The sequence below is a fragment of the Ranitomeya imitator genome, chromosome 3 (genome assembly GCF_032444005.1).
Source record: "Ranitomeya imitator isolate aRanImi1 chromosome 3, aRanImi1.pri, whole genome shotgun sequence".
Lineage (NCBI taxonomy): Eukaryota > Metazoa > Chordata > Amphibia > Anura > Dendrobatidae > Ranitomeya > Ranitomeya imitator.
Genome location: NC_091284.1, coordinates 547339880 through 547365518, shown reverse-complemented (window position 1 = coordinate 547365518; position 25639 = coordinate 547339880). Strand labels below are relative to the sequence as shown.

The 25639-nt window shown below is 42.2% G+C and overlaps 1 protein-coding gene across 2 annotated transcripts; it reads left to right on the top strand.

Moving 5' to 3' along the window:
- The first annotated feature begins 20280 nt into the window (after nucleotides 1-20280).
- Nucleotides 20281-24889, top strand: LOC138672202 (uncharacterized). 2 transcript variants are annotated; one of them, XM_069760202.1, is made up of 4 exons: nucleotides 20281-20933; nucleotides 23308-23355; nucleotides 24398-24456; nucleotides 24568-24889. In XM_069760202.1, exons 1-4 carry the CDS (start codon nucleotides 20492-20494, stop codon nucleotides 24625-24627), a joined length of 609 nt encoding a protein of 202 aa, XP_069616303.1. In that variant the 5' UTR covers nucleotides 20281-20491; the 3' UTR covers nucleotides 24628-24889. The 2 variants fall into 2 exon arrangements, with proteins under 2 accessions (XP_069616303.1, XP_069616302.1); XM_069760201.1 differs by having other exon boundaries at nucleotides 24398-24889.
- Nucleotides 24890-25639: the final 750 nt, after the last annotated feature.

The following is a 25639-nucleotide window of genomic DNA, read 5'->3' as shown; positions in this document are numbered from 1 at the left end:
GGCAAAACTTTTCAAGATGGGTTGTGACCATGGTGGCCATTTTGAAGTTGGCCATTTTGGATCCAACTTTACTTTTTCCAATGGAAAGAGGGTCATGTGTCACATCAAACTTGTTGTGAATTTCACAAGAAAAACAATGGTGTGCTTGGTTTTAACATAACTTTATTCTTTCATGAGTTATTTACAAGTTTATGACCACTTATAAAATGAGTTCAAAGTGCTGCCCATTGTGTTGGATTGTCAATGCAACCCTCTTCTCCCACTCTTGAAACACTGATAGCAACACCGCAGAAGAAATGCTAGCACAGGCTTCCACGACAACTGGCCCACGACAACCAATCCACTTTCCAGGAAATTGTTCATGTAGTAACTTTTATCTTTGGGGTCATCTGAAGGCAATTGTCTATGCTGTGAAGATACGAGATGTGCAGCATCTGAAACAACGGATACTGGAAGCCTGTGCTAGCATTTCTTCTGCGGTGTTGCTATCAGTGTGTCAAGAGTGAGAGAAGATGGTTGCATTGACAATCCAACACAATGGGCAGCACATTAAACACATTTTATGAATTGTCATAAACTTGTAAATAACTCATGAAATAATAAAAGTACATTAAAACCAATCACACCATTGTTTTTCTTGTGAAATTCTCAATAAGTTTGATGTGCCACATGACCCTCTTCCCATTGGAAAAAATAAAGTTGGATCCAAAATGGTGAGTTCAAAATGGCCACCATGGTCCCCACCCATCTTGAAAAGTTTTCCCCCTCCCATATGCTAATGTGCTACAAACAGGATGTTGATATCACCAACCATTCCCATTTAATTTAGGTGTATCCATATAAATGGTCCACCCTGTATATATAATATATTTATACAGTATATTGTATCATATATATCAATAGCATGTTTATGCACTAGCACTTTATATGACTCGCATGAGTCTCGCACCTCAATACCCGGCGCTTTGACCAGTGCGTTCAGCTGTATAGAAATACATGCAACTGCACACTCCAGTCCCCAGTGCCAGCGGAAGTGCCGGGTATTGAGGTGCAAGACTTGTGCGAGTTTTACAAATTATAGAGGGGACTTGTACAGACAATAGACATTACAGCATAACAGAAATCACAGTTCAAAATAGATACCAAGAGGAGTGAGGGCCCTGCTCGCAAGCTTACAAACTATGAGGAAAAGGGGAGACACGAGAGGTGGATGGTAACAATTGCTTTAGTTATTTAGACCAGCCATATTGCAAGGCTCGGGTGTTCATGTAAAGCTGCATGAACCAGTTAACTGCCTAAATATGTAACAGTACAGACACAGAGGGCTATTAACTGCATAAAGTGTATGAGAACAAGATATGAGGAACCTGATTATATATATATATATTTTTTATGATAGGCCACAGAGGGATCGTTAGGTTAATGTGTTGAGGCGGTAGGCCAATCTGAACAAATGAGTTTTTAGGGCACTTAGGCACTTAGGCACTTAGCCTCTCTCTTCCCACTGCCCTATAACAGTGGTATATGGGACAATAGTTGGGGATTAATGTCACCTTTGTATTGTAAAGTGACATCAAGCCCAGTTTAGAAATGGAGAGGCGTCAATAAGACACCTATCAATTACTAATCCTATAGTTGTTAAGGGGTTAAATAAAGACATCCCGAATAAAGTCTTTTAATGAAATAAAACACTACACAGTTTCCCATCTTTAACCCCTTAGTGATGGAGCCAAATTTTTGAAATCTGACCAGTGTTACTTTATGTGGTAATAACTCTGGAATGCTTCAACAAAGCCCAGTGATTTTGAGATTGTTTTTTCGTGACACATTATACTTTATGATAATGGTAAATTTAGGTTGATATGCTTTATGTTTATTTATAAAAAATATCAGAAATTTGAAAAAAATGTTAAAAAATTTACAATTTTCAAACTTTGAATGATTATCCCTTTAATCCCGATAGTCATACCACAGCAAAACATTAATAAATAACATTTCCCACATGTCTGCTTTACAACAGCACCATTTGCAAAATGTTATTTTATTTTGTTAGCATTTTAGGAGGATTAAAAATGTATCAACAATTTAAATTTTTTTCAAGGAAATTTACAAAATGTATTTTTTTAGGGACCTATCCATGTTTGAAGTGAATTTGGGGGTCCTATATATAGAGAAATCCCCACAAGTGATACAATTTTAAAAACAGCACCCCCTGACATATTGAAAACTGCAGTCAGGTCATTTGTTAACCCTTCGGGTGATTTTCAGGAATTAATGCAAAGTGGCATGAGAAAAATGAAAATGTGTATTTTTATCACCTAAATGTCACTAACTTCTGAACAGGTTACTACAGCCGACAGACTCTAAGGCCTCTATTTGGTCATGAATTTCCATGACAAACATCAGGACCACAAAATCATGATCTGAGACCACCAATTGGGATAAAGAGGAAGCCCCCACAGTCTGTTAACCGTTTATAATGATGTAGTCACTATTGACAGCAGCATCTAAGGGGTTAAATAGATTTGGACGGTGCAAACACTGATCATGGCTGATGCAGCAAGTTGTCAGCTATAGTGGACAGCTGACAGCTACTGGATTGTCACCTGTATGGGGATATAAGTCTCTTATATCTCAGGTCAGTTAAAAGGCGTATTGGCGGTCACTAAGGGGTTAATGCACTCCTAATTCATGTGACGTTCTCGATCACCTGTAAAAAAATAAATAAATAATAAACCAACACAAATACTGCCTGGTCTGATGTAATCCATTTAATAATGAGTGTCTCAAGATGATCTCCCCTATAGAGCAGTCACATCAGGAGATGTGACAACTCTACATGGCCTCCAGTGACACACTGACAGGAGATAGTGGCTCCTGCAGTGTTATCACTGAGGGTTCACTGTAGGTCATGCCCTCACTTTACAGCAGTACTGGGTGAGAATTTTCTCATACAACATTGCCGGTGACAGCATGAACTCAGGTGACCTCTCTTCTGGCGGCGGAGTGATCCACTGGGGTCACTGTATCTCCTGTCACTGTACACCGGAGCCCCTGTTGAGCGGTCACATCTCCTGATGTGACAGCTCTATAAAGGAGATCGTCGTGGGACAACCATTATTAAATGGATTACATTGGAACAGGGAGTATACTGCTGGTTTATTATTTTATTTTTTTTGCAGGTGATTGAGGGCGTCGAGGATTAGCTGTGTGGTATGTTCTGTATGTGTATATGTATGTACTGTATGTGTGCATGTGTTTTTTTTACTATTCAACACAGTAGCTGGATGATGGGACTACTACTGTCCCATCATCGGCTAGCTGTCAGTGTAGCAGACATAGCCGGATGGGACTAGTAGTCCCATTGGATGATGCCTGCCTACACAAAGATCTGCAAACACACAGCCCCGCACACACCCACAGACCCCCGCAGATACACACAGACATCTGCACACCTGCACACTGACATGCACATATTCACAGCACACACATAGTCTCCACCCACACTTTTCCTCCTCCCAATCTGCAGCGTTTCTCGCATGCAACTCCGCAGCAAAACTGAAGATGTTTTTAAACCTGCAGTTTTGCTGCAGATTTGACTGACTCAATGGAAGTCAATGGGTGCAAAAACGCTACAGATCCACAAAAAGAATTGACATGCTGCGGAAAAAAACGCTGCAAATCCTTGTGTATTTTTCCGCAGCATGTGCACAACAAATTCTGAATTTCCCATTGACTTACATTGATAGTGTACTACACTGCGGATTTGTTGCAATTCAGTGTGTCCAAAAACGCTGCGGATCCGCATCAAAATCCGCAAGGTGTGCACATAGCCTAACAGCATAAATAAAATCTCCTTTACAAATACAGTATATCAAAGGTAAAAGCAGCACATTATACTCATATTAAATTGTACTCTGCTGTTTTACATCATACTGAAACCTGAGCAGAACCATTTAGCTAAAGGCTAAATTCACACTGGGCGTTTTTGCTGCTGTTTTTTCTGCAGCAAGCAATACCTGATCTCTTGGCAGGAAAGAAGCTGCAGAAAAAAAGCATGTTTCCCTTGGTTTTTCTTGTGTTTTTTTGCATTGTTTTTTTTTGCGTTTTTTGGCCGTTTTTTGAGGTTGTTGTGGAATGCTAGATTTGTCTCTTGTGCATGGTGATAAAGTTTAGTATTAAAAAAAAGTCCTATTTCAAAGAATCAGGTTTTGGCACAAAAAATGCTGCAAAATATGATCTGCATTTTTGGTGTGCTTTTTTTCAGCGCTTTTTTCACCACCCATTCAAGTCTATGGGTGAAAAACGCTGAAAAAAACTGAAAGAAGTGACATGCTCTATGTCCAACAAACCAAGCAAAGCAGTGTTTTATTAGCGGGAGATTAACACTTTCTGACTACATCTCACAAGCAGTCCTGTCATATTAATCTATGTAATGATAATGACGTCACCCCACCTCCCACCGAGTAGCTTGGTCACAGTGCAAAGTGTACACAGGGAGCTGCCAGTCAGGGATGTGGGTGGGGTTACACTAATATTTACCCCAAAACACCCAGGAACACTCACAACCCAAAAAGGTCAGATTTTCAGTTCAGGTGGACTGTTGACGTGAATGATTATTATGTTTCACTACTTTGGATTAATCTTTCTGCAACCATCACACAATTTCTTAAAACTTTATTGCCTGTACTATCTCCATCCCAAGCTGTTTTTATTCCTGTTCATATCAGCCTGTCTACTAACTGGGGTTGTCTACTATCCAGAAATTCCTATTTTTATTTCTGAAGCAAGCTGGAGAAACTTGTACAGATTCTGGATCATAAATATCATTATTAAATAGTTCACAATAGATGCATCTAATACTTTAATTTCAGAATTATACATCACTTAAAATCTTAATGATGCATAACAATTTTCCATTGGGCCTCGAAACAATGTTGGCTATCTGAGAACTTTTGATCATCTGTCCAAAAAAAAACCGAAGTTGGCAACCCAGATGTACCATCTATGGGCCTAATTTACAAGAAGCTCCTAAAATCACCAATTATGGAATACAGCAAAATAAGATGAATTACTGGCTAAATTAAGCATGCAAATCTGCCAATAAAAAATGAGTTGAACAAGATATCTAGCATTAACAAAAAATGTGTTATCCTCTCTGGCACTGTTTGTGAAAAAATATGGGTTGACATATATTAGCTTAGTGTGGACAACATGACATACATACTATTATACCATACACACATTGCAGAGCTATAACTCACATATACATAGTTCAGTTATTAAACCTTCTCCACACCAAGCAAACCAGCAGAGGGATTCAAATCCTGGAAAAAATTATATTGGGGAGTAAAGGAAAAAGGCGACATGAATCATGCAGTGCAGCAAATGTTTTTAGCCACACTTTTCACATGCCCCTTAAATATCTAACACTGGTATAAACATGGTGCCTAAAAGTAATAGTGCCATAAACTCTATTCTTGAGAATATCAGCATCAAATACATATTGTCCCACGAGAGACAGAGTCTTACATTTAGTGTTCCTAAGAATAATATTGCTATACATAATGTCCCAGAAAATGATAACATCATACACGTTATCTCTTAAAAAATAAAAGCTTTATAAAGTTTCAATGAAAATAATAATGTGAAACATGTAGTGACCTTGAGAAAGAGGTCAACCTCCTAGATTACTTATAGCTTTACCGATCTTTTACTGCTGGCGCAGCACGGTACTCTGATACATCTTCATTGTATAGAGAGATCCTGTAATGCTTTATAACATGAGTGACATATTACTGCTCAGTACCAGCTGCAGACTGCACCTAAAAGGACTATACTGTACAACAGAGGCGGGAAAACATGAGGTGCTGCAGGCCTAATATTTAAAGACGACTGGAAGGCTTGATAATGACAGCATTGGTGGGTCCCTATACTGTATTGGGACCTGCACATGTCGCACATCCCTAAGTCCAGCTCAGAGGAAATGTCCCATCCACTATTTCTGGCCTCTGCTGGATGTGTCTTATATATTAATGCCAGTTCTGGCAGTTCTACTTCTAGTTTAGATTCAACCCAGAATAGAACTTCATGTTTTTGCAATGGGGGCCAGGGTGGTAGCCGTGCTGAGGGATTGCTGCTGCTTCCTCATCACACCCCGACGCTCCGCTACAAAAATATCACGTCCATTTTGTGGTGTGCTGTGTGTGTCACGTATTTCACCCACATGTGGGTCAGGGATCTCTTCAGCATGCAGAGCTCCAGTCCTTTTCATACACACAAAATTATAATCAGAGTTCTTGTTCTTTTCCAATAACACTTTACTCAACTCCTGCTCCTTCATAACAGTTACAGTCCAATCGCTTCCAAAAGACATGAGAACTCTGTCTCCTGTACTATCCCTGGTCTTTTCCTTCAGCTCATCTTCTAGCACTGTGGTCTCCAGACCCGCAGTCCCTAGGAATTCCAGCTTTCTGATACTAGGTGCTGCCCCTCCCCTTTCCCTATCCTGGGTGAAAAATCAGGTTGCCTCTGCAATTCCTGTTCGGACTGTAAGTCTTGGACGTCACCGGAGGTAACCCACAGACGAGCCACCGACCCTTCCAGACTGCCTCCCTTCCCACATGCTCCAAGATCTAACATCTCCAGACCTGCTTCTTTCTATGTTTCTTCTCTCTCTCAACTGCAACTCACACTGGACAACTACAACTCCTTCTAGAACAATTCTCCTCACACCTATCTAGCTCCTCCCACTAACTCAAAATTACCTCAGGAAGGTACTCTCCCTGTCACTACACTGGCTCCGCCCCCTTTCTCAACTGTCACTACTCTGACTGAAACCAGTTCTTAACACAATCTAATATCTAACTCTAAAGTGCCCTCCATTGTCCTAAATCCTTCATAATCCTGACTGAACCTAACTGTATCACTACATATCCCTACCTCTGTCCCTTACACCTAGAGACATATAAACATTACTTGCACGATGTATAAACACAAGTACATTGGTCAGCACGCTAAAATAGAATCAAATGCTACCATATTACACGATACACATATTAAAACATATAAATCGTACCCATTTTTATTTGACAGGTAGGCACAGCCCAAACCAGCCGCTTGCACACCCCTTACATTTTGTTATGTGACCAGTGCATTGTGTGGAAGGGGCTCAGCTATTAAAATACACTAGTTAACATGTTAAACCCAAGAGGCTACTGAGATATAGAACTGATCAGGAAAGTTTTGTGAATTGAAGCAGAAATTGGATAGCTGTTTTTTTGTAACACAACTCCTTACTTCTCAAAGTGCAATGCATAAATCATTGCCTGGTAAGGTGCAGGTCTCCATCAGTGCTGGGCTCCAAGAAGTTTGGGTATAAAACAATTAAAGGGAATGGATCCTCATTGGAGCTAAGGCAAAGAAGGAAGCATATGAAATAGATAAGTGATGGCATGTGAAGCGGGACTGAAAAGAACAAAGGACATGGTACTCAATTACAGAAAGGATGTCCAAATGAGTGGAGACATCAGAGTGCAGTAGAAGTGTGGTCCTGTGCTGTAGGTTGGGCACCAGTTTTTCTTCTAGGAGCAACAAAAATTCAGTAGATGGGTGACTTATAGAGATATAGGCCTTAATTTATCTCTCTGGTGTGGTGACCTCACAGACCTCAATTTCCCTAGGAAGCAAGCTGTTGCAGACCTAAGTAACAGGATGGCAGAGGAGCTTATAGCTCTCCCTTCAGAGGTTAAAACTTGTTTAGAAGGCACTTTAATCGCCTAAAGATCAATGGGGTCCAAATTCTAAGAATCCAGTTGATTGCTCAATAGATCTAGGAACAGTGCGCAGTCCCGCATACAGAAGCGGTGAGATCCGAGTACAGATTCTTTAAAAAGCTAATTTTAGTTATACTTTGACTAAATTAAATGACCAGGTGAAAGATGATGCTACCTTGCAAGGAATGATTTTGGGGTGATATTTTCTACTGCACTGAGGCATTTGGTGCTGCTGAGGAAGTATGTTTTTTAGGGGCTTTTTGGGCTTGGAAAATAAGTTGTGCTTGTGATTTTTAGTACTGCTGTGTGGGCATGTTGTGATGCATATGATGTTTGGTGCTTTACAGAGTATCATATATGCTGAACAGGATTATTTATTTGGCAATGCTACTGAGGTATTATGGGTACTGCACAGTAGTTTATGGTTTCTGTTGAGACCAATCACTAATAATACAATCTACACCGAAAAATTGAATAATCATGGTAGAAAAAATTTATTAATCATATTGAAACATTTTTGCATATTAGTAAGTTATTATTGTTATTCTTATCATTGTAAATCTAGAATTATAAAAATAGGAAATAGTTCAGTTCAAAGTTCAGATATTATAAATTTTAATCATAAGTACGAAAACCACTATCCATCACTATGGAATTGTTTAGTTTTGGAAAATAATGCATACATAATATACTGTATATTGCCGATGCAAATACCCATATGATTCAGTTAAGAAATGCAGTTTATTAGAATGCTCCCTTAATATTTATACTATTCCAAATGTTACCTTGTAGAAGTAAAAAATGTCAATTCTGTGGCAATCAAAGCAAAGTGCAAAGAAAAATAGTTCTCCAAATGTATGTTGACACATACTATAGAAGCAGAGCTTGAAATGTTGCTTTTTCCCCTTTTCCCTGGGTAGTAGCTAAAACTTTAATCTTTTGCTTAAAATATATTCAAGCAAAAATTTGAGCAGACGTGGCACAAAATAACCCAATTGAGGAATTTGACGAGTGAGAGCGAAAATAACAGGTGAACTGCTAATCATCTGTGGCATTCAGCTAGACAATGGGCCACGCATGTTGCAAATGTTAAAGATTTCTTTACTATTTGGATACTGGGACTAGCTGTGAATATATTGAAGAGAGAAATCAGTGTGTTTCTGCTAGTCATGTGGATGAAATAGAAGGTGATGCATGTTTGTTGCAGACATTTCTCTGTGTCTCTTTTTTTATGCATTTTCTTTTAATCCCAAACTCGGCTTGTTGCTCTTCAAATTGAAATATCCTGAACAGATGTAAAAACACATGTGAACCACTGGTCGCAAGCTGTGCAAAGCTTTGCTTCATCTGCTGATGATGTGAGCCTTAAGGAGATCTTTTTAAAATTTCATCACTATTCAAAAAGATAATTAATACGTACCCCCAGGCTTTGATTATGCTATACCAAGTGTGTACTGCTGGTACAAAAATAATGAGGCTCTCATCAGGTCCAATAAAGACTTGCAGCAAACATTCCGTTTCCGTACGAAATTTATGATTCAACTCTGGTACAGTGTAGGTAGCGTAATTTAATTTTCATTTGTAGCATAATACAATAGATCTCGTCATTTGTTGGCAACTATTGCAAGCATTTTGTTTGCATGAAGCCTCAGTCAAGAGGATCTTTTATCACCTAATTGTCGTTTTCTAATCTTAGCAATTTGTATTAGCAATAGAAATAATTATAGGGATTGATAGGAAATAGTAATCATGAACAAAATATGAAACAATATTAAACCGGATGAGAACACCATCTAGTTTGAATAAAAAAAGAACAAATTATAACAAAGGTTACTATATAGAGAAATGCTTGCAAGATTATGTAGTGAAAATACTGATCAGTGGAAGGAATAACATGGAAGCATAAGGGAGAATTCCACTAAGGAGTCCTGACTGGCCTCTGAATCACAGTGGACCCCTTATCTGCCTCACTTTGGATTTTTAAATGCATAAATAATGTTACCCAAATTCCCCAACTTTTTTTAAACTCAGCGGCATTCTGTCCATGTTCGACATACTAAAACAGAGCCTATTACCAACAAATGAACTTTGAGAGAATATTCCTGCACTGTAACCAGGGATGCACACAGACATAGGAGGGCTACTGTGTAATAACAATATATGAGCCCTTTGAGGTCTAAAAGCTCATCCTAAGGGCTCATACTCACATGCGAGAAACTCGGATAAGTCTCGTATGCCAATACCTGGCACTGCACCCGGCACTCAGGAGCGGAGAGTATGGCTGCATGTATTGCTATATGGCTGCACGCTCCGATCTGAGTGCCGGGTGCAGTGCCGAGTATTGACGTGCGAGACTCATCCGAGTTTCTCGCATGTGAGTCTGAGCCCTAATCCACCCTCTATGTCTGAAGCTGTTTCCTGGCTTGGGGTTGATAGTGGGCCACCTTTTCCTCTTGGGACCCTATGCAGCTACAGAGGTTGTACAAATGGTGTGTGTGCCCATATAACATATTTGTTTTCTTTAATTACCATTCTTATAATGATTTTTTATTAATGTATGTAAGAGGGAGACCATATATTTCTCTTGTTATGTAACAGAAATGTAAAGTTGACCTGTTGAGTTTAGGATACAGAAAGTGTGAGGGTATGTGCACACGTACGGATTTTTAGCATTTTTTTTGCGGAATTTCGCTATAAAAACGCTATAAATCCAGTAAAAAAACGCTAACATTATGCATCCTATCTTTTAGAATGCATTCCGCATTTTTTGTGCATATGTTAGCGTTTTTTTCCGCAAAAAAAACGCATTCCGCCAAAAGAACGGACATGCTCATTCTTTTTGCGGATTTTTTTGCGGATTTCATAGCAAAAATGACATTCCGTAAAAAAAAAAAAAAAAAACGCTAAAAATCCGCGCAAAAAACGCGCAAATTCGGTGAAAAATTCGCGCGGAAAAAAACGCGGATTTCTGGCAGAATTCTCAGGATTTTGTCAGGAAAAAAACCTGACGTGTGCACATACCCTCAAAAGAGAGACCATTCTTCATCTATAGCCAAAGGGTCTCTTGATCATGGTCAGCTAAGGTATGTTACCACGTTCAGTAAACACTTTGGGTTGGATTATGCGTACATCTGCAGTGTCCAACCCGTGGTGTCCAGATATTACAGCATAGTGGATGGGATTTTAAGAAATCCCATGTCCACTATGCGTTCACTGATGCCTGCAGATCACCCGCGGAGTCAGACATGCAGACATTTCCAGACCGCAGCATGCCTATTTATCTTGCGGAGATGCGAGTCTCCAAGATAAATGTCACCCATACAATGTGATTCTGCAAGGTTCAATGAACACATGTGGAATCACCTACGTTCAAAAGCCGGCAGTGCTTTGGATGCAGCAGACATGTGCTGTGTCCAAAGTGTGCCGATTACTGACCGTGGGAAGGTAGCCTTTGAGTACTTATGAGAATATGCTTAGATTTGTAAGGGTAACCCCTAAGCCATTTTCCATTTTCCTTGAGCCATAACTTTTTTATTTTTTCATGAAAATGGCCATGTGAGGGCTAGTTTTTTTGCGAGACAAGTTGTACTTTTGAGCAACACCATTGGTTTTAACATATCTTGTACTGGAAAATGGGAAAAAAATTAAAAGTGCGGTGAAATTGCAAAAAAAGGGCAATTCCACAGTTGCTTTTTGTTTTTGTTTTTTACCATGTTCACCTGCTATTATGCTTTTCCAGGTCATTACGAGTTCATAGACACCAAACATGTCTAGGTTCTTTTTTATTTAAGTGGTGGAAAAAAAATCCAAACTTTGGTAAAAAAAATAAATGGTGCCATTTTCAGAGACTTGTAGCATCTCGATTCGTGACCTAGGCCTAGGTGAGGGCTTACTGTTTGCGGGGAAAGATGATATTTTTATTGATACCATTTTGGTGTAGATACGATCTTTTAAATGCCAGTTATTGTATTTTATAACAATGTAGTGGAACCAAAAAGACGTAATTCTGGGGTTTTGATTTTTTTCTTGTTACACCGTTTAGAGATCAGTTTTTCTTTTTTTATATTGATAGATTGGGCAATTCTGAACACGGCGATACCAAATATACGTATGTTTGATTTTTTTAAATTGTTTTATTTTGAATGGGGCGAAAGGTGGTGATTTGAAATTTTATATTTTAAAATATTTTTTTAAAATGTTTTTTTACTTTTTGCATGCTTCAATAGTCTCCATGGAGACAAGAAGCTGGAGTTATCTGATCAGCTCTGCTACATACAGGCGATGATCAGATCACCTGCATGTGGCAGAAATGCTTACTTGCTATGAGCGCTGACCACCAGGTGGCGTTCATAGCAATCCATCTATGACAACCATAGATGTCTGCTGGAGACCTCTGGTTGTCATGCCAATCCATCAGTGACTCACGATCACGTGATGAGGTCACCGATGGGCAGGATTTCCGGCACACTACCTGGAAGTGCAGGTTAAATGCCACGTATTATTACGCCCAATGTCAGAAAAAGGTTAAAATTAAATAGCCCTTAATTCCATTTGTTTTTAGACAGGTATACAGCCCTTTTTGAAATGTTGACATATTATTTTTCATTTCTACCTCTTTGCACATCAATAATCTCTTTAAAGAGGATCCTTCACCAGTTTTGCATGTTAAACTGGTTACATCATGGACTAGGGGCATGGCTGAATAAAATTTATTTTTTTAATTTCTCATGATCTCCATTGTGAAGATATTATCTTGTAAAGTTTGAGCTATAATTTTTGATACGTTCAATGGGGCCGTTACTAGAGATTCTTTTTTGGTGGCATATACTTCTTCTCTTCTTGAATGATTTCGACCAAAAAAAAGGTCACCAGTACATGCTTTGTCCTGTGAGATTTAAAGGGAACCTGTCACCCCTAAAATGGAAGTTGAGCTAACCCCACCAGCATTAGGGGCTTATATACAGCATTCTGGAAAGCTGTAGATAAGCCCCCGATGTATCCTGAAAGATGAGAAAAAGAGGTTATATTATACTCACCCAGGGATGTTCCCGCTGCAGTCCTGCCCGATGGGCGTCGCTGTCTGGTCCAGGGCCTCCCATCTTCATAGGATGACATCCTCTTCTTGTCTTCACGCTGCGGCTCCGGCGCAGGCGTACTTTGTCTGCCCTGTTGAGGGCAGAGCAAAGTACTGCAGTGCGCAGGCGCCGGGCCTCTCTGACCTTTCCCTGTGCCTACGCACTGCAGTACTTTGCTCTGCCCTCAACAGGGCAGACAAAGTACATCTGTGCCAGAGCTGCGGCATGAAGACAAGAATAGGACTTGATTGTAAGAAGATGGGAGGCCCCGGACTGGACCGCGACGTTCACCGCAGCGGGACCGCCCCTGGGTGAGTATAATCTAACCTCTTTTTCTCATCTTTCAGGTTGCATCTGGGGCTTATCTACAGCATTCCAGAATGCTGTCGATAAGCCCCTGATGTCAGTGGGCTTAGCTCAACTTCCATTTTGGGGGGGACAGGTTCCCTTTAATGCTACATAACCCTGATCTCTTCACCTTGTGTGTAGAATACAATAGAGTTTAGTGTGAATACAAACACTTTCATATTTCATCTTATGGTAGTCAGTGTTGGGGAGAGAGCAACAAGGTATTTGACAGCATTGTGAACTGTCAAATTGTGTGAATTGTAGCTGTTAAGATGTTTGTAATCACACTCAGTTCAGCTGTACTTGCCCTCCCCAAAACTGACTGCTCTGAGATAATAGTTGAAAGTGTCAGGGCTGAGAACAGGGTTGTCTTTCATTGTATTGCACAAGAAAAAGCATCTTGTTCTGGCTTTGTGAGAACATGTTCTCTTTTTCTTTGCATTACACCTCTTGCAAGTAAGAAAAAAATGTCCACAAAGATGGGCAACCCCTTTAACTTTTAATTAGTCACGTGGGGTCTATTGGACCTTAAGCAAGTTTTCTTTGCATCATGTTTCCATAAGTATGGAAGGTAGGTAACCGTCCATTTTGGTAACTTCCGAGCTCAGGCTCCTCTCGCTCCTAAGTGCATCACGAGATGCGACGTAGAATGTACGTTCCAGGTACTTGCGACTAAGGACACGTTCACACATTTAGTATTTGGTCAGCATTTTCCAAAACCAGGAGTGGGTTAACCATGCAGACGTGGTTATATGTTTTTATTATACTTTTCTTCTGATTGTTCCACTCATGATACCGAGGTAAAATACTGACCAAATACTGAAAGTGTGAAGGTGGCCTAGTTGTGTAATTATTGATAAAATAAGCCTGTGCCCCCACATTGCAGAGATTGATCCTTTTTTTTCTGCAAACAGCGGGATAGGCCTCTTGTCTTTTGAGAAGCGCTGATATAAAATAGTTTTGGGCCATTTTTTAATAGGCCATTTACATACAGTACAGACCAAAAGTTTGAACACACCTTCTCATTTAAAGATTTTTTTTTTTCATGACTATGAAAATTGTAAATTCACACTGAAGGCATCAAAACTATGAATTAACACATGTTGAATTACATACTTAACAAAAAAGTGTGAAACAACTGAAAATATGTCTTATATTCTAGTTTCTTCAAAGTAGCCACCTTTTGCTTTGATGACTGCTTTATTATTATTATTATTATTATTATTATTATTATTTATTTATATAGCACCATTAATTCCATGGTGCTGTACATGAGAAAGGGGTTACATACAGAGTTATAGATATCGTTTACAGTAAACAAGTTTACAGTGACAGACTGGTACATAGTAACATAGTAACATAGTTAGTAAGGCCGAAAAAAGACATTTAGGCAGTTCAGCCTATATTCCATCATAATAAATCCCCAGATCTACGTCCTTCTACAGAACCTAATTGTATGATACAATATTGTTCTGCTCCAGGAAGACATCCAGGCCTCTCTTGAACCCCTCGACTGAGTTCGCCATCACCACCTCCTCAGGCAAGCAATTCCAGATTCTCACTGCCCTAACAGTAAAGAATCCTCTTCTATGTTGGTGGAAAAACCTTCTCTCCTCCAGATGCAAAGAATGCCCCCTTGTGCCCGTCACCTTCCTTGGTATAAACAGATCCTCAGCTAGATATTTGTATTGTCCCCTTATATACTTATACATGGTTATTAGATCGCCCCTCAGTCGTCTTTTTTCTAGACTAAATAATCCTAATTTCGCTAATCTATCTGGGTATTGTAGTTCTCCCATCCCCTTTATTAATTTTGTTGCCCTCCTTTGTACTCTCTCTAGTTCCATTATATCCTTCCTGAGCACCGGTGACCAAAACTGGACACAGTACTCCATGTGCGGTCTAACTAGGGATTTGTACAGAGGCAGTATAATGCTCTCATCATGTGTATCCAGACCTCTTTTAATGCACCCCATGATCCTGTTTGCCTTGGCAGCTGCTGCCTGGCACTGGCTGCTCCAGGTAAGTTTATCATTAACTAGGATCCCCAAGTCCTTCTCCCTGTCAGATTTACCCAGTGGTTTCCCATTCAGTGTGTAATGGTGATATTGATTCCTTCTTCCCATGTGTATAACCTTACATTTATCATTGTTAAACCTCATCTGCCACCTTTCAGCCCAAGTTTCCAACTTATCCAGATCCATCTGTAGCAGAATACTATCTTCTCTTGTATTAACTGCTTTACATAGTTTTGTATCATCTGCAAATATCGATATTTTACTGTGTAAACCTTCTACCAGATCATTAATGAATATGTTGAAGAGAACAGGTCCCAATACTGACCCCTGCGGTACCCCACTGGTCACAGCGACCCAGTTAGAGACTATGTAATGATAGAAACCACGGCACTCAAGGTTTGTAGGAGGTGCACAAGTTAGGTATCCAACCCGTCAGTCATGTAGAATAAATTACTTGGCACTCAAGAGATATTCTTTGCAAGGTAAAACGTGAATAGTTCATTTATTAGGTGCATCCAGTTCCATATAAATTGAACGTTTTCGGTCTAATCAAAAGACCTTCATCAGAAAAGGTTATAAAGTACTGTAATACATGTGTGGAAAAACACAAAGGAAAACATTTTTTAGAAAATGATGCACAGAGTAAATATATAGTAAAAAACAGATATGGTACACATTGCTCAATGGAGAAATGATAACTAAACAGACATCACATGTTACACGAAGAGCAGACAACAGCGGCGGTCTAAATGGATCCGACCTGGTGCTCCGTGAGTGGTGAGCTTTGTGGTGGAGATGCTAAAGGCTGTAAATGTGTAGGAAGGATAATGCAAGAGAAAAGAGGGCAAGGAGACACATCACGTCCAACTGAAAAACCGAGCGAGTGGATAGCGAATAGGCCATCCCTAAAGGATACAGGAAGTGCGGTAACCTCTATGACTAGTGGTTGACGGACTAAGGTGCACAGTGAGATGCCTGAAATATAAAACATGAACATGTAAATGATACATAATTGTCATTGTGCAGGAATAGTGCAACATGTATGGGCACACAACCCCGTAGGGAGAAGAGAGCATAAGAATGAGTAGAGGGCAAGAGAACGGACCCTGCAGTGTGACCACCTACAACCTGCAAGAATGAATAGAGAAATAGCCCAGAGTAGTAAAAGCATGTACTAGAAAATTATATTATAGCTACCTGGATGATTAGGGCAATCTGATAGGGCCCATAAGGTGCCAGCATCAGAGCAGGCCTGGGGGAGGGAGGGCGCCTAGGAGGAACAAGGAGAGATAGAGGAACACCTAGCCAAAAGTTGTCTATACCAAGGTAAACCCCTATAGAGTACTAGTCACCATTACCTGTAAGGCAGAGGGTATATAAGGCGAGCGCTGTGGGGGGCGAGCAAATCGCAGGAGCAGACGCGCTGTTGAAAAGAAAATATAATGAGTGACTAAGTCTCTAGGCCGAGGCGGAGTGCCGAAAGAGGGCGAGCGTCACTGTATAATGGTGCAGAGAGTACCTGTAAAGCCGGAGGACCCCGGCGCCGTGTAGCGAAGGCTGTGAGACTCCCAGGGCTGGTGTCTGGCGGCGGCACTTCCGGGTTTATGTGCGCGCCGCCAGGCAATCACCTGACCCGTAGCGTCATAGCAGACACGTGACCGGGTCGGCGGCGCGTGCGCAGAGAGACAAGGACGGAAGGGAGCTGAAGGGCGCTTGCGCCAAGAGAATGAGTGCCGGAGGCTAAAAAAGAAAGCCAGAGGCGGCCCTATACAGCGAGGGGAGAGAGGGGGGGAGGGCGAAACTACAAGGGAGAACAAACGCAGGGAAATTAGAGAGGGCAAGAGAGGCTGGACGAGGAGAACTCAAACAGGGTATATGCAAAATAAAGAGGTAAATGACCTAATACAGAGAAAGGAGGGAAGGTCTAGAACAGACCTCAAAGGTGGTCACACGCAGGTGATATAGAGACCAGACTAATGCTCTATATCTAGAATGGCATTGAGTGTGGATACTGTACCATATGGGGTGGGGCCAGTGCTCGGTGCGCAGGACGTGACTAGCGGTTCTGTGAAAAGAGGTAAAACAGAAAATTAAAAACATGACATAAAACAAATGCGATCAACACATTCCCTGGTTGTGCTCACTTTACATAGACTACAAAACCAGGAATTACAAAAAAGCTGAAATATCGTAATCTCTATTTAATCCCTTTGGTTCTAAGGTCTGGAGCGTATAAATCCAATAAGCTTCCCTTCTTTGAAGCATTCTGGTACGGTTTTCTTCTAGGGATATCCACCTGTTCTAAAACCTGAAACCGGAGTTGGGCAATACCGTGATTTTTTGTGGCAAAATGGTGTGGGAGGGGAAGATGTGTCTTGTTGCATCGGATGGTGGATTTGTGTTGGGCCACTCTTTCCCTTACTGCTTGCGTGGTCTCGCCTACATAGGCTAGGCCGCATGGGCATTTGATGAGATATACCACGAATGTGGACTCGCAGGTATAGAAACCTTTTATGGGAATGGCCTTACCAGTTTGTGGGTGAAACACAGAGGAGCCCTTTTGTACATTACTACACTGTAGGCAATTGAGGCAGGGGAAAGTACCACGTTTCTGGGTGTGAAGAAAAGTTTGTTTTGGGACCACTGAACCTGAGCCAATATCTGCCTTGACCAGCCTGTCCTTAAGGTTTCTAGCACGCTTAAAACATGGTAGGAATGGAGCTTTAAATTCTGGAACTGTCGGGTAACTTTTGGATAAGATATTCCAATGTCTCCTAATGGTAGATTGTACGAGGCTCGAAAAGGGATGAAAGTTAGAGACAAAGGGGATTCTCTTTTGATTGTCCTTAGGTTTACTGTGTGATAGGTCCTGCTTGGCCCCTGTCAATATCCCCTGGGGGTAACCCCTGTCCGTGAATTTCTGTTCCATTTCTGTGAGCCTGGTTCTTTTTAATTCTACATCGGAGACAATCCTGTCTACCCTGTGAAACTGTGACTTAGGGATGGACCTCTTGATAGAGGGTGGGTGGCAGCTGGAAAAGTGTAATAGGCCATTACGATCAGTAGGTTTTGTGAATAAATCGATGCCCAACCGACCCTCCCTCTCCTTATATATCAGGGTATCCAGAAAACTTATTTTATGTGTGTCATGTTGTAAGGTAAATTTGAGTTCAGGCCAGATGCTGTTGATGTGTTGGTCGAAAGGCAATAGTGACTCAATCGGGCCATCCCAGACGCAAAATATATCATCGATATATCTCCGCCAAACCCTGCAGTGAGCCATGAACAAGGGGTGATTGTACACAAAGTCACTCTCAAAAGCTGCCATATATGCTATAGCGTAAGGAGGCGCTACGTTCGCGCCCATGGCTGTCCCTTGTAGCTGGGCATAGAAAGTATCCTGAAACATGAAGTAATTTTCTTTGAGTACTATGCCCAGAAGATCGGCACAGAAGTGACGGACTTTGATGTCCACTCTGTTCTCACTTAGAATTCTATCTGTGGCTAATAGGCCCTTCTCATGTACTATGGAGGTATACAGACTGTTAACGTCCCAGGTGACAAGCAGGGAAGAAGGAGCCAAGGGACCCAATGATTTGATGATTTGAATAAAGTTACTAGTATCCAACAGGAAGGAGCGGGTGGTCTTAACCAATGGGGTTAGAATCTTTTCCAGTACCATCGACAGAGGTGATAGGACTGAATCAGTCAGGGACACGATGGGGCGACCAGGAGGTTTAACTAATCTCTTATGTATCTTTGGTAAGATGTAAAATATGGGAGTGATGGGATCCCTGTGGATGAGGAAATCTTTCATCTTACTGTCGATAGTGCCGCCTGGAAGTGAAAGTCCACAATGGGTGCAATTTTATTGACTATCTGATTCAAAGGATTGTGTGGTATTATCCTGTATACTGTAGTGTCCCCCAATTGCCTGAACACTTCCTCCAGGTAATCAGCTCTGTCCATGACCACCATAGCTCCACCCTTATCTGCTGGTTTAAATATCAGAGATTTATCCGACGACAGATGCTCCAATGCAATTCTCTCTTGGTGTGAGAGATTAGTTTGAAAATGGAACTTCCCCCGGTCCATTTCCCGAGTCAAGTTGTGTATGTCTCTTTCAACAAGGGAAACAAAAGTTTCCACCGGTGGGTTTGACCGAGGTGGCATGTAGGAGCTATGGGACCGCAGCCCCAGCTGGCGGAGTTCAAGTAGGGTCTTGTCCTGTCTTGAAGAATTCAGGGCAGGAGGTTGTTCCGAAAAATGGACCCGTAGTCTGAGGTTACGGTAGAACCTCTGTAAGTCCATGCTGAGTTCAAAGGAGTTGAACTTATACGTTGGGCAAAAAGACAAGCCCTTTTGAAGAATGGACAATTGATGAACGTCCAAGTTTTTAGAGGAAATGTTTACTACCAATGGGAGGTCCTTACCTGCGAGCGTTTTGCCATCTGGTTTCTGGGTTCCCCGGCGGCATTGGCCCCCCCGCCTCGTCTTCCCTTTTGACGGCCGCGGCTATTCCCTAAAAAAGAAGGATGGGAGATAGAAGGGTTTGAGGTACCGGGCCTGCTGTCGGTGGAACCCGAAGAGCTTAGAGAGCTGTGTCGTCTGGTGAAACGTCGCACATCTCGCCACTGATAAACACGGTTCTGTAGATAGTCCTCGGTGTCTCTTAAGAACTTTGATCTTTTCTTCTTTTCTAGTTCGTGATTCTTTGTCTTGAGTTCCTGGAACTCCTCCTGGGGCATGGTACTGGTCAGTTGGTTCTCGATGGCGCTTATCTGGGCATTTACCGTATCCAGGTTCTTCTGGAGGTACGAGAGGGTTAAGGTCATCAGATCACGTTTTACCTTGCAAAGAATATCTCTTGAGTGCCAAGTAATTTATTCTACATGACTGACGGGTTGGATACCTAACTTGTGCACCTCCTACAAACCTTGAGTGCCGTGGTTTCTATCATTACGTGCCTTATCCTTACACGAGCACCTTGGATGATGTCGAGGGAGACCTTCTCCTTCAATGCGACAGAAGCGGCTGAAATTCTCTCTAAAGTAACCGCACCTAGCGACTTTCTACAAATACCTACCAAAGAACTAAAGAATCGCGACTTGGAACGTGAGTCGAGACGAGCAGTTAACCTAGAACTGCATATTATTACAATAGCTGAATACCTCCGGGTACAGAGGATCCCGCGGGGCTTAAGGGTCCCTTTACAACCTACCTTCTTCAGAGAGGATAAAGACTATTGCACTAAGTTTGAGCATATCCTGAACAAATGTTCGGCAGATCTGATGACCTTAACCCTCTCGTACCTCCAGAAGAACCTGGATACGGTAAATGCCCAGATAAGCGCCATCGAGAACCAACTGACCAGTACCATGCCCCAGGAGGAGTTCCAGGAACTCAAGACAAAGAATCACGAAATGTTACGGCTACACAGATCAGAACTAGAAAAGAAGAAAAGATCAAAGTTCTTAAGAGACACCGAGGACTATCTACAGAACCGTGTTTATCAGTGGCGAGATGTGCGACGTTTCACCAGACGACACAGCTCTCTAAGCTCTTCGGGTTCCACCGACAGCAGGCCCGGTACCTCAAACCCTTCTATCTCCCATCCTTCTTTTTTAGGGAATACCCGCGGCCGTCAAAAGGGAAGACGAGGCGGGGGGGCCAATGCCGCCGGGGAACCCAGAAACCAGATGGCAACACGCTCGCAGGTAAGGACCTCCCATTGGTAGTAAACATTTCCTCTAAAAACTTGGACGTTCATCAATTGTCCATTCTTCAAAAGGGCTTGTCTTTTTGCCCAACGTATAAGTTCAACTCCTTTGAACTCAGCATGGACTTACAGAGGTTCTACCGTAACCTCAGACTACGGGTCCATTTTTCGGAACAACCTCCTGCCCTGAATTCTTCAAGACAGGACAAGACCCTACTTGAACTCCGCCAGCTGGGGCTGCGGTCCCATAGCTCCTACATGCCACCTCGGTCAAACCCACCGGTGGAAACTTTTGTTTCCCTTGTTGAAAGAGACATACACAACTTGACTCGGGAAATGGACCGGGGGAAGTTCCATTTTCAAACTAATCTCTCACACCAAGAGAGAATTGCATTGGAGCATCTGTCGTCGGATAAATCTCTGATATTTAAACCAGCAGATAAGGGTGGAGCTATGGTGGTCATGGACAGAGCTGATTACCTGGAGGAAGTGTTCAGGCAATTGGGGGACACTACAGTATACAGGATAATACCACACAATCCTTTGAATCAGATAGTCAATAAAATTGCACCCATTGTGGACTTTCACTTCCAGGCGGGCACTATCGACAGTAAGATGAAAGATTTCCTCATCCACAGGGATCCCATCACTCCCATATTTTACATCTTACCAAAGATACATAAGAGATTAGTTAAACCTCCTGGTCGCCCCATCGTGTCCCTGACTGATTCAGTCCTATCACCTCTGTCGATGGTACTGGAAAAGATTCTAACCCCATTGGTTAAGACCACCCGCTCCTTCCTGTTGGATACTAGTAACTTTATTCAAATCATCAAATCATTGGGTCCCTTGGCTCCTTCTTCCCTGCTTGTCACCTGGGACGTTAACAGTCTGTATACCTCCATAGTACATGAGAAGGGCCTATTAGCCACAGATAGAATTCTAAGTGAGAACAGAGTGGACATCAAAGTCCGTCACTTCTGTGCCGATCTTCTGGGCATAGTACTCAAAGAAAATTACTTCATGTTTCAGGATACTTTCTATGCCCAGCTACAAGGGACAGCCATGGGCGCGAACGTAGCGCCTCCTTACGCTATAGCATATATGGCAGCTTTTGAGAGTGACTTTGTGTACAATCACCCCTTGTTCATGGCTCACTGCAGGGTTTGGTGGAGATATATCGATGATATATTTTGCGTCTGGGATGGCCCGATTGAGTCACTATTGCCTTTCGACCAACACATCAACAGCATCTGGCCTGAACTCAAATTTACCTTACAACATGACACACATAAAATAAGTTTTCTGGATACCCTGATATATAAGGAGAGGGAGGGTCGGTTGGGCATCGATTTATTCACAAAACCTACTGATCGTAATGGCCTATTACACTTTTCCAGCTGCCACCCACCCTCTATCAAGAGGTCCATCCCTAAGTCACAGTTTCACAGGGTAGACAGGATTGTCTCCGATGTAGAATTAAAAAGAACCAGGCTCACAGAAATGGAACAGAAATTCACGGACAGGGGTTACCCCCAGGGGATATTGACAGGGGCCAAGCAGGACCTATCACACAGTAAACCTAAGGACAATCAAAAGAGAATCCCCTTTGTCTCTACCTTTCATCCCTTTTCGAGCCTGGTACAATCTACCATTAGGAGACATTGGAATATCTTATCCAAAAGTTACCCGACAGTTCCAGAATTTAAAGCTCCATTCCTACCATGTTTTAAGCGTGCTAGAAACCTTAAGGACAGGCTGGTCAAGGCAGATATTGGCTCAGGTTCAGTGGTCCCAAAACAAACTTTTCTTCACACCCAGAAACGTGGTACTTTCCCCTGCCTCAATTGCCTACAGTGTAGTAATGTACAAAAGGGCTCCTCTGTGTTTCACCCACAAACTGGTAAGGCCATTCCCATAAAAGGTTTCTATACCTGCGAGTCCACATTCGTGGTATATCTCATCAAATGCCCATGCGGCCTAGCCTATGTAGGCGAGACCACGCAAGCAGTAAGGGAAAGAGTGGCCCAACACAAATCCACCATCCGATGCAACAAGACACATCTTCCCCTCCCACACCATTTTGCCACAAAAAATCACGGTATTGCCCAACTCCGGTTTCAGGTTTTAGAACAGGTGGATATCCCTAGAAGAGGACAAAACCGTACCAGAATGCTTCAAAGAAGGGAAGCTTATTGGATTTATACGCTCCAGACCTTAGAACCAAAGGGATTAAATAGAGATTACGATATTTCAGCTTTTTTGTAATTCCTGGTTTTGTAGTCTATGTAAAGTGAGCACAACCAGGGAATGTGTTGATCGCATTTGTTTTATATCATGTTTTTAATTTTCTGTTTTACCTCTTTTCACAGAACCGCTAGTCACGTCCTGCGCACCGAGCACTGGCCCCACCCCATATGGTACAGTATCCACACTCAATGCCATTCTAGATATAGAGCATTAGTCTGGTCTCTATATCACCTGCGTGTGACCACCTTTGAGGTCTGTTCTAGACCTTCCCTCCTTTCTCTGTATTAGGTCATTTACCTCTTTATTTTGCATATACCCTGTTTGAGTTCTCCTCGTCCAGCCTCTCTTGCCCTCTCTAATTTCCCTGCGTTTGTTCTCCCTTGTAGTTTCGCCCTCCCCCCCTCTCTCCCCTCGCTGTATAGGGCCGCCTCTGGCTTTCTTTTTTAGCCTCCGGCACTCATTCTCTTGGCGCAAGCGCCCTTCAGCTCCCTTCCGTCCTTGTCTCTCTGCGCACGCGCCGCCGACCCGGTCACGTGTCTGCTATGACGCTACGGGTCAGGTGATTGCCTGGCGGCGCGCACATAAACCCGGAAGTGCCGCCGCCAGACACCAGCCCTGGGAGTCTCACAGCCTTCGCTACACGGCGCCGGGGTCCTCCGGCTTTACAGGTACTCTCTGCCCCATTATACAGTGACGCTCGCCCTCTTTCGGCACTCCGCCTCGGCCTAGAGACTTAGTCACTCATTATATTTTCTTTTCAACAGCGCGTCTGCTCCTGCGATTTGCTCGCCCCCCACAGCGCTCGCCTTATATACCCTCTGCCTTACAGGTAATGGTGACTAGTACTCTATAGGGGTTTACCTTGGTATAGACAACTTTTGGCTAGGTGTTCCTCTATCTCTCCTTGTTCCTCCTAGGCGCCCTCCCTCCCCCAGGCCTGCTCTGATGCTGGCACCTTATGGGCCCTATCAGATTGCCCTAATCATCCAGGTAGCTATAATATAATTTTCTAGTACATGCTTTTACTACTCTGGGCTATTTCTCTATTCATTCTTGCAGGTTGTAGGTGGTCACACTGCAGGGTCCGTTCTCTTGCCCTCTACTCATTCTTATGCTCTCTTCTCCCTACGGGGTTGTGTGCCCATACATGTTGCACTATTCCTGCACAATGACAATTATGTATCATTTACATGTTCATGTTTTATATTTCAGGCATCTCACTGTGCACCTTAGTCCGTCAACCACTAGTCATAGAGGTTACCGCACTTCCTGTATCCTTTAGGGATGGCCTATTCGCTATCCACTCGCTCGGTTTTTCAGTTGGACGTGATGTGTCTCCTTGCCCTCTTTTCTCTTGCATTATCCTTCCTACACATTTACAGCCTTTAGCATCTCCACCACGAAGCTCACCACTCACGGAGCACCAGGTCGGATCCATTTAGACCGCCGCTGTTGTCTGCTCTTCGTGTAACATGTGATGTCTGTTTAGTTATCATTTCTCCATTGAGCAATGTGTACCATATCTGTTTTTTACTATATATTTACTCTGTGCATCATTTTCTAAAAAATGTTTTCCTTTGTGTTTTTCCACACATGTATTACAGTACTTTATAACCTTTTCTGATGAAGGTCTTTTGATTAGACCGAAAACGTTCAATTTATATGGAACTGGATGCACCTAATAAATGAACTATTCACGTTTTACCTTGCAAAGAATATCCAGTTAGAGACTATACCATTTATAACCACCCTCTGCTTTCTATCACTAAGCCAGTTACTAACCCATTTACACACATTTTCCCCCAGACCAAGCATTCTCATTTTGTGTACCAACCTCTTGTGCGGCACGGTATCAAACGCTTTGGAAAAATCGAGATATACCACGTCCAATGAATCACCGTGGTCCAGCCTATAGCTTACCTCTTCATAAAAACTGATTAGATTGGTTTGACAGGAGCGATTTCTCATAAACCCATGCTGATATGGAGTTAAACAGTTATTCTCATTGAGATAATCCAGAATAACATCCCTCAGAAACCCTTCAAATATTTTACCAACAATAGAGGTTAGACTTACTGGCCTATAATTTCCAGGTTCACTTTTAGAGCCCTTTTTGAATATTGGCACCACATTTGCTATGCGCCAGTCCTGTGGAACAGACCCTGTCGCAATAGAGTCCCTAAAAATAAGAAATAATGGTTTATCTATTACATTACTTAGTTCTCTTAGTACTCGTGGGTGTATGCCATCCGGACCCGGAGATTTATCTATTTTAATCTTATTTAGCCGGTTTCGCACCTCTTCTTGGGTTAGATTGGTGACCCTTAATATAGGGTTTTCATTGTTTCTTGGGATTTCACCTAGCATTTCATTTTCCACCGTGAATACCGTGGAGAAGAAGGTGTTTAATATGTTAGCTTTTTCCACGTCATCTACAACCATTCTTTCCTCACT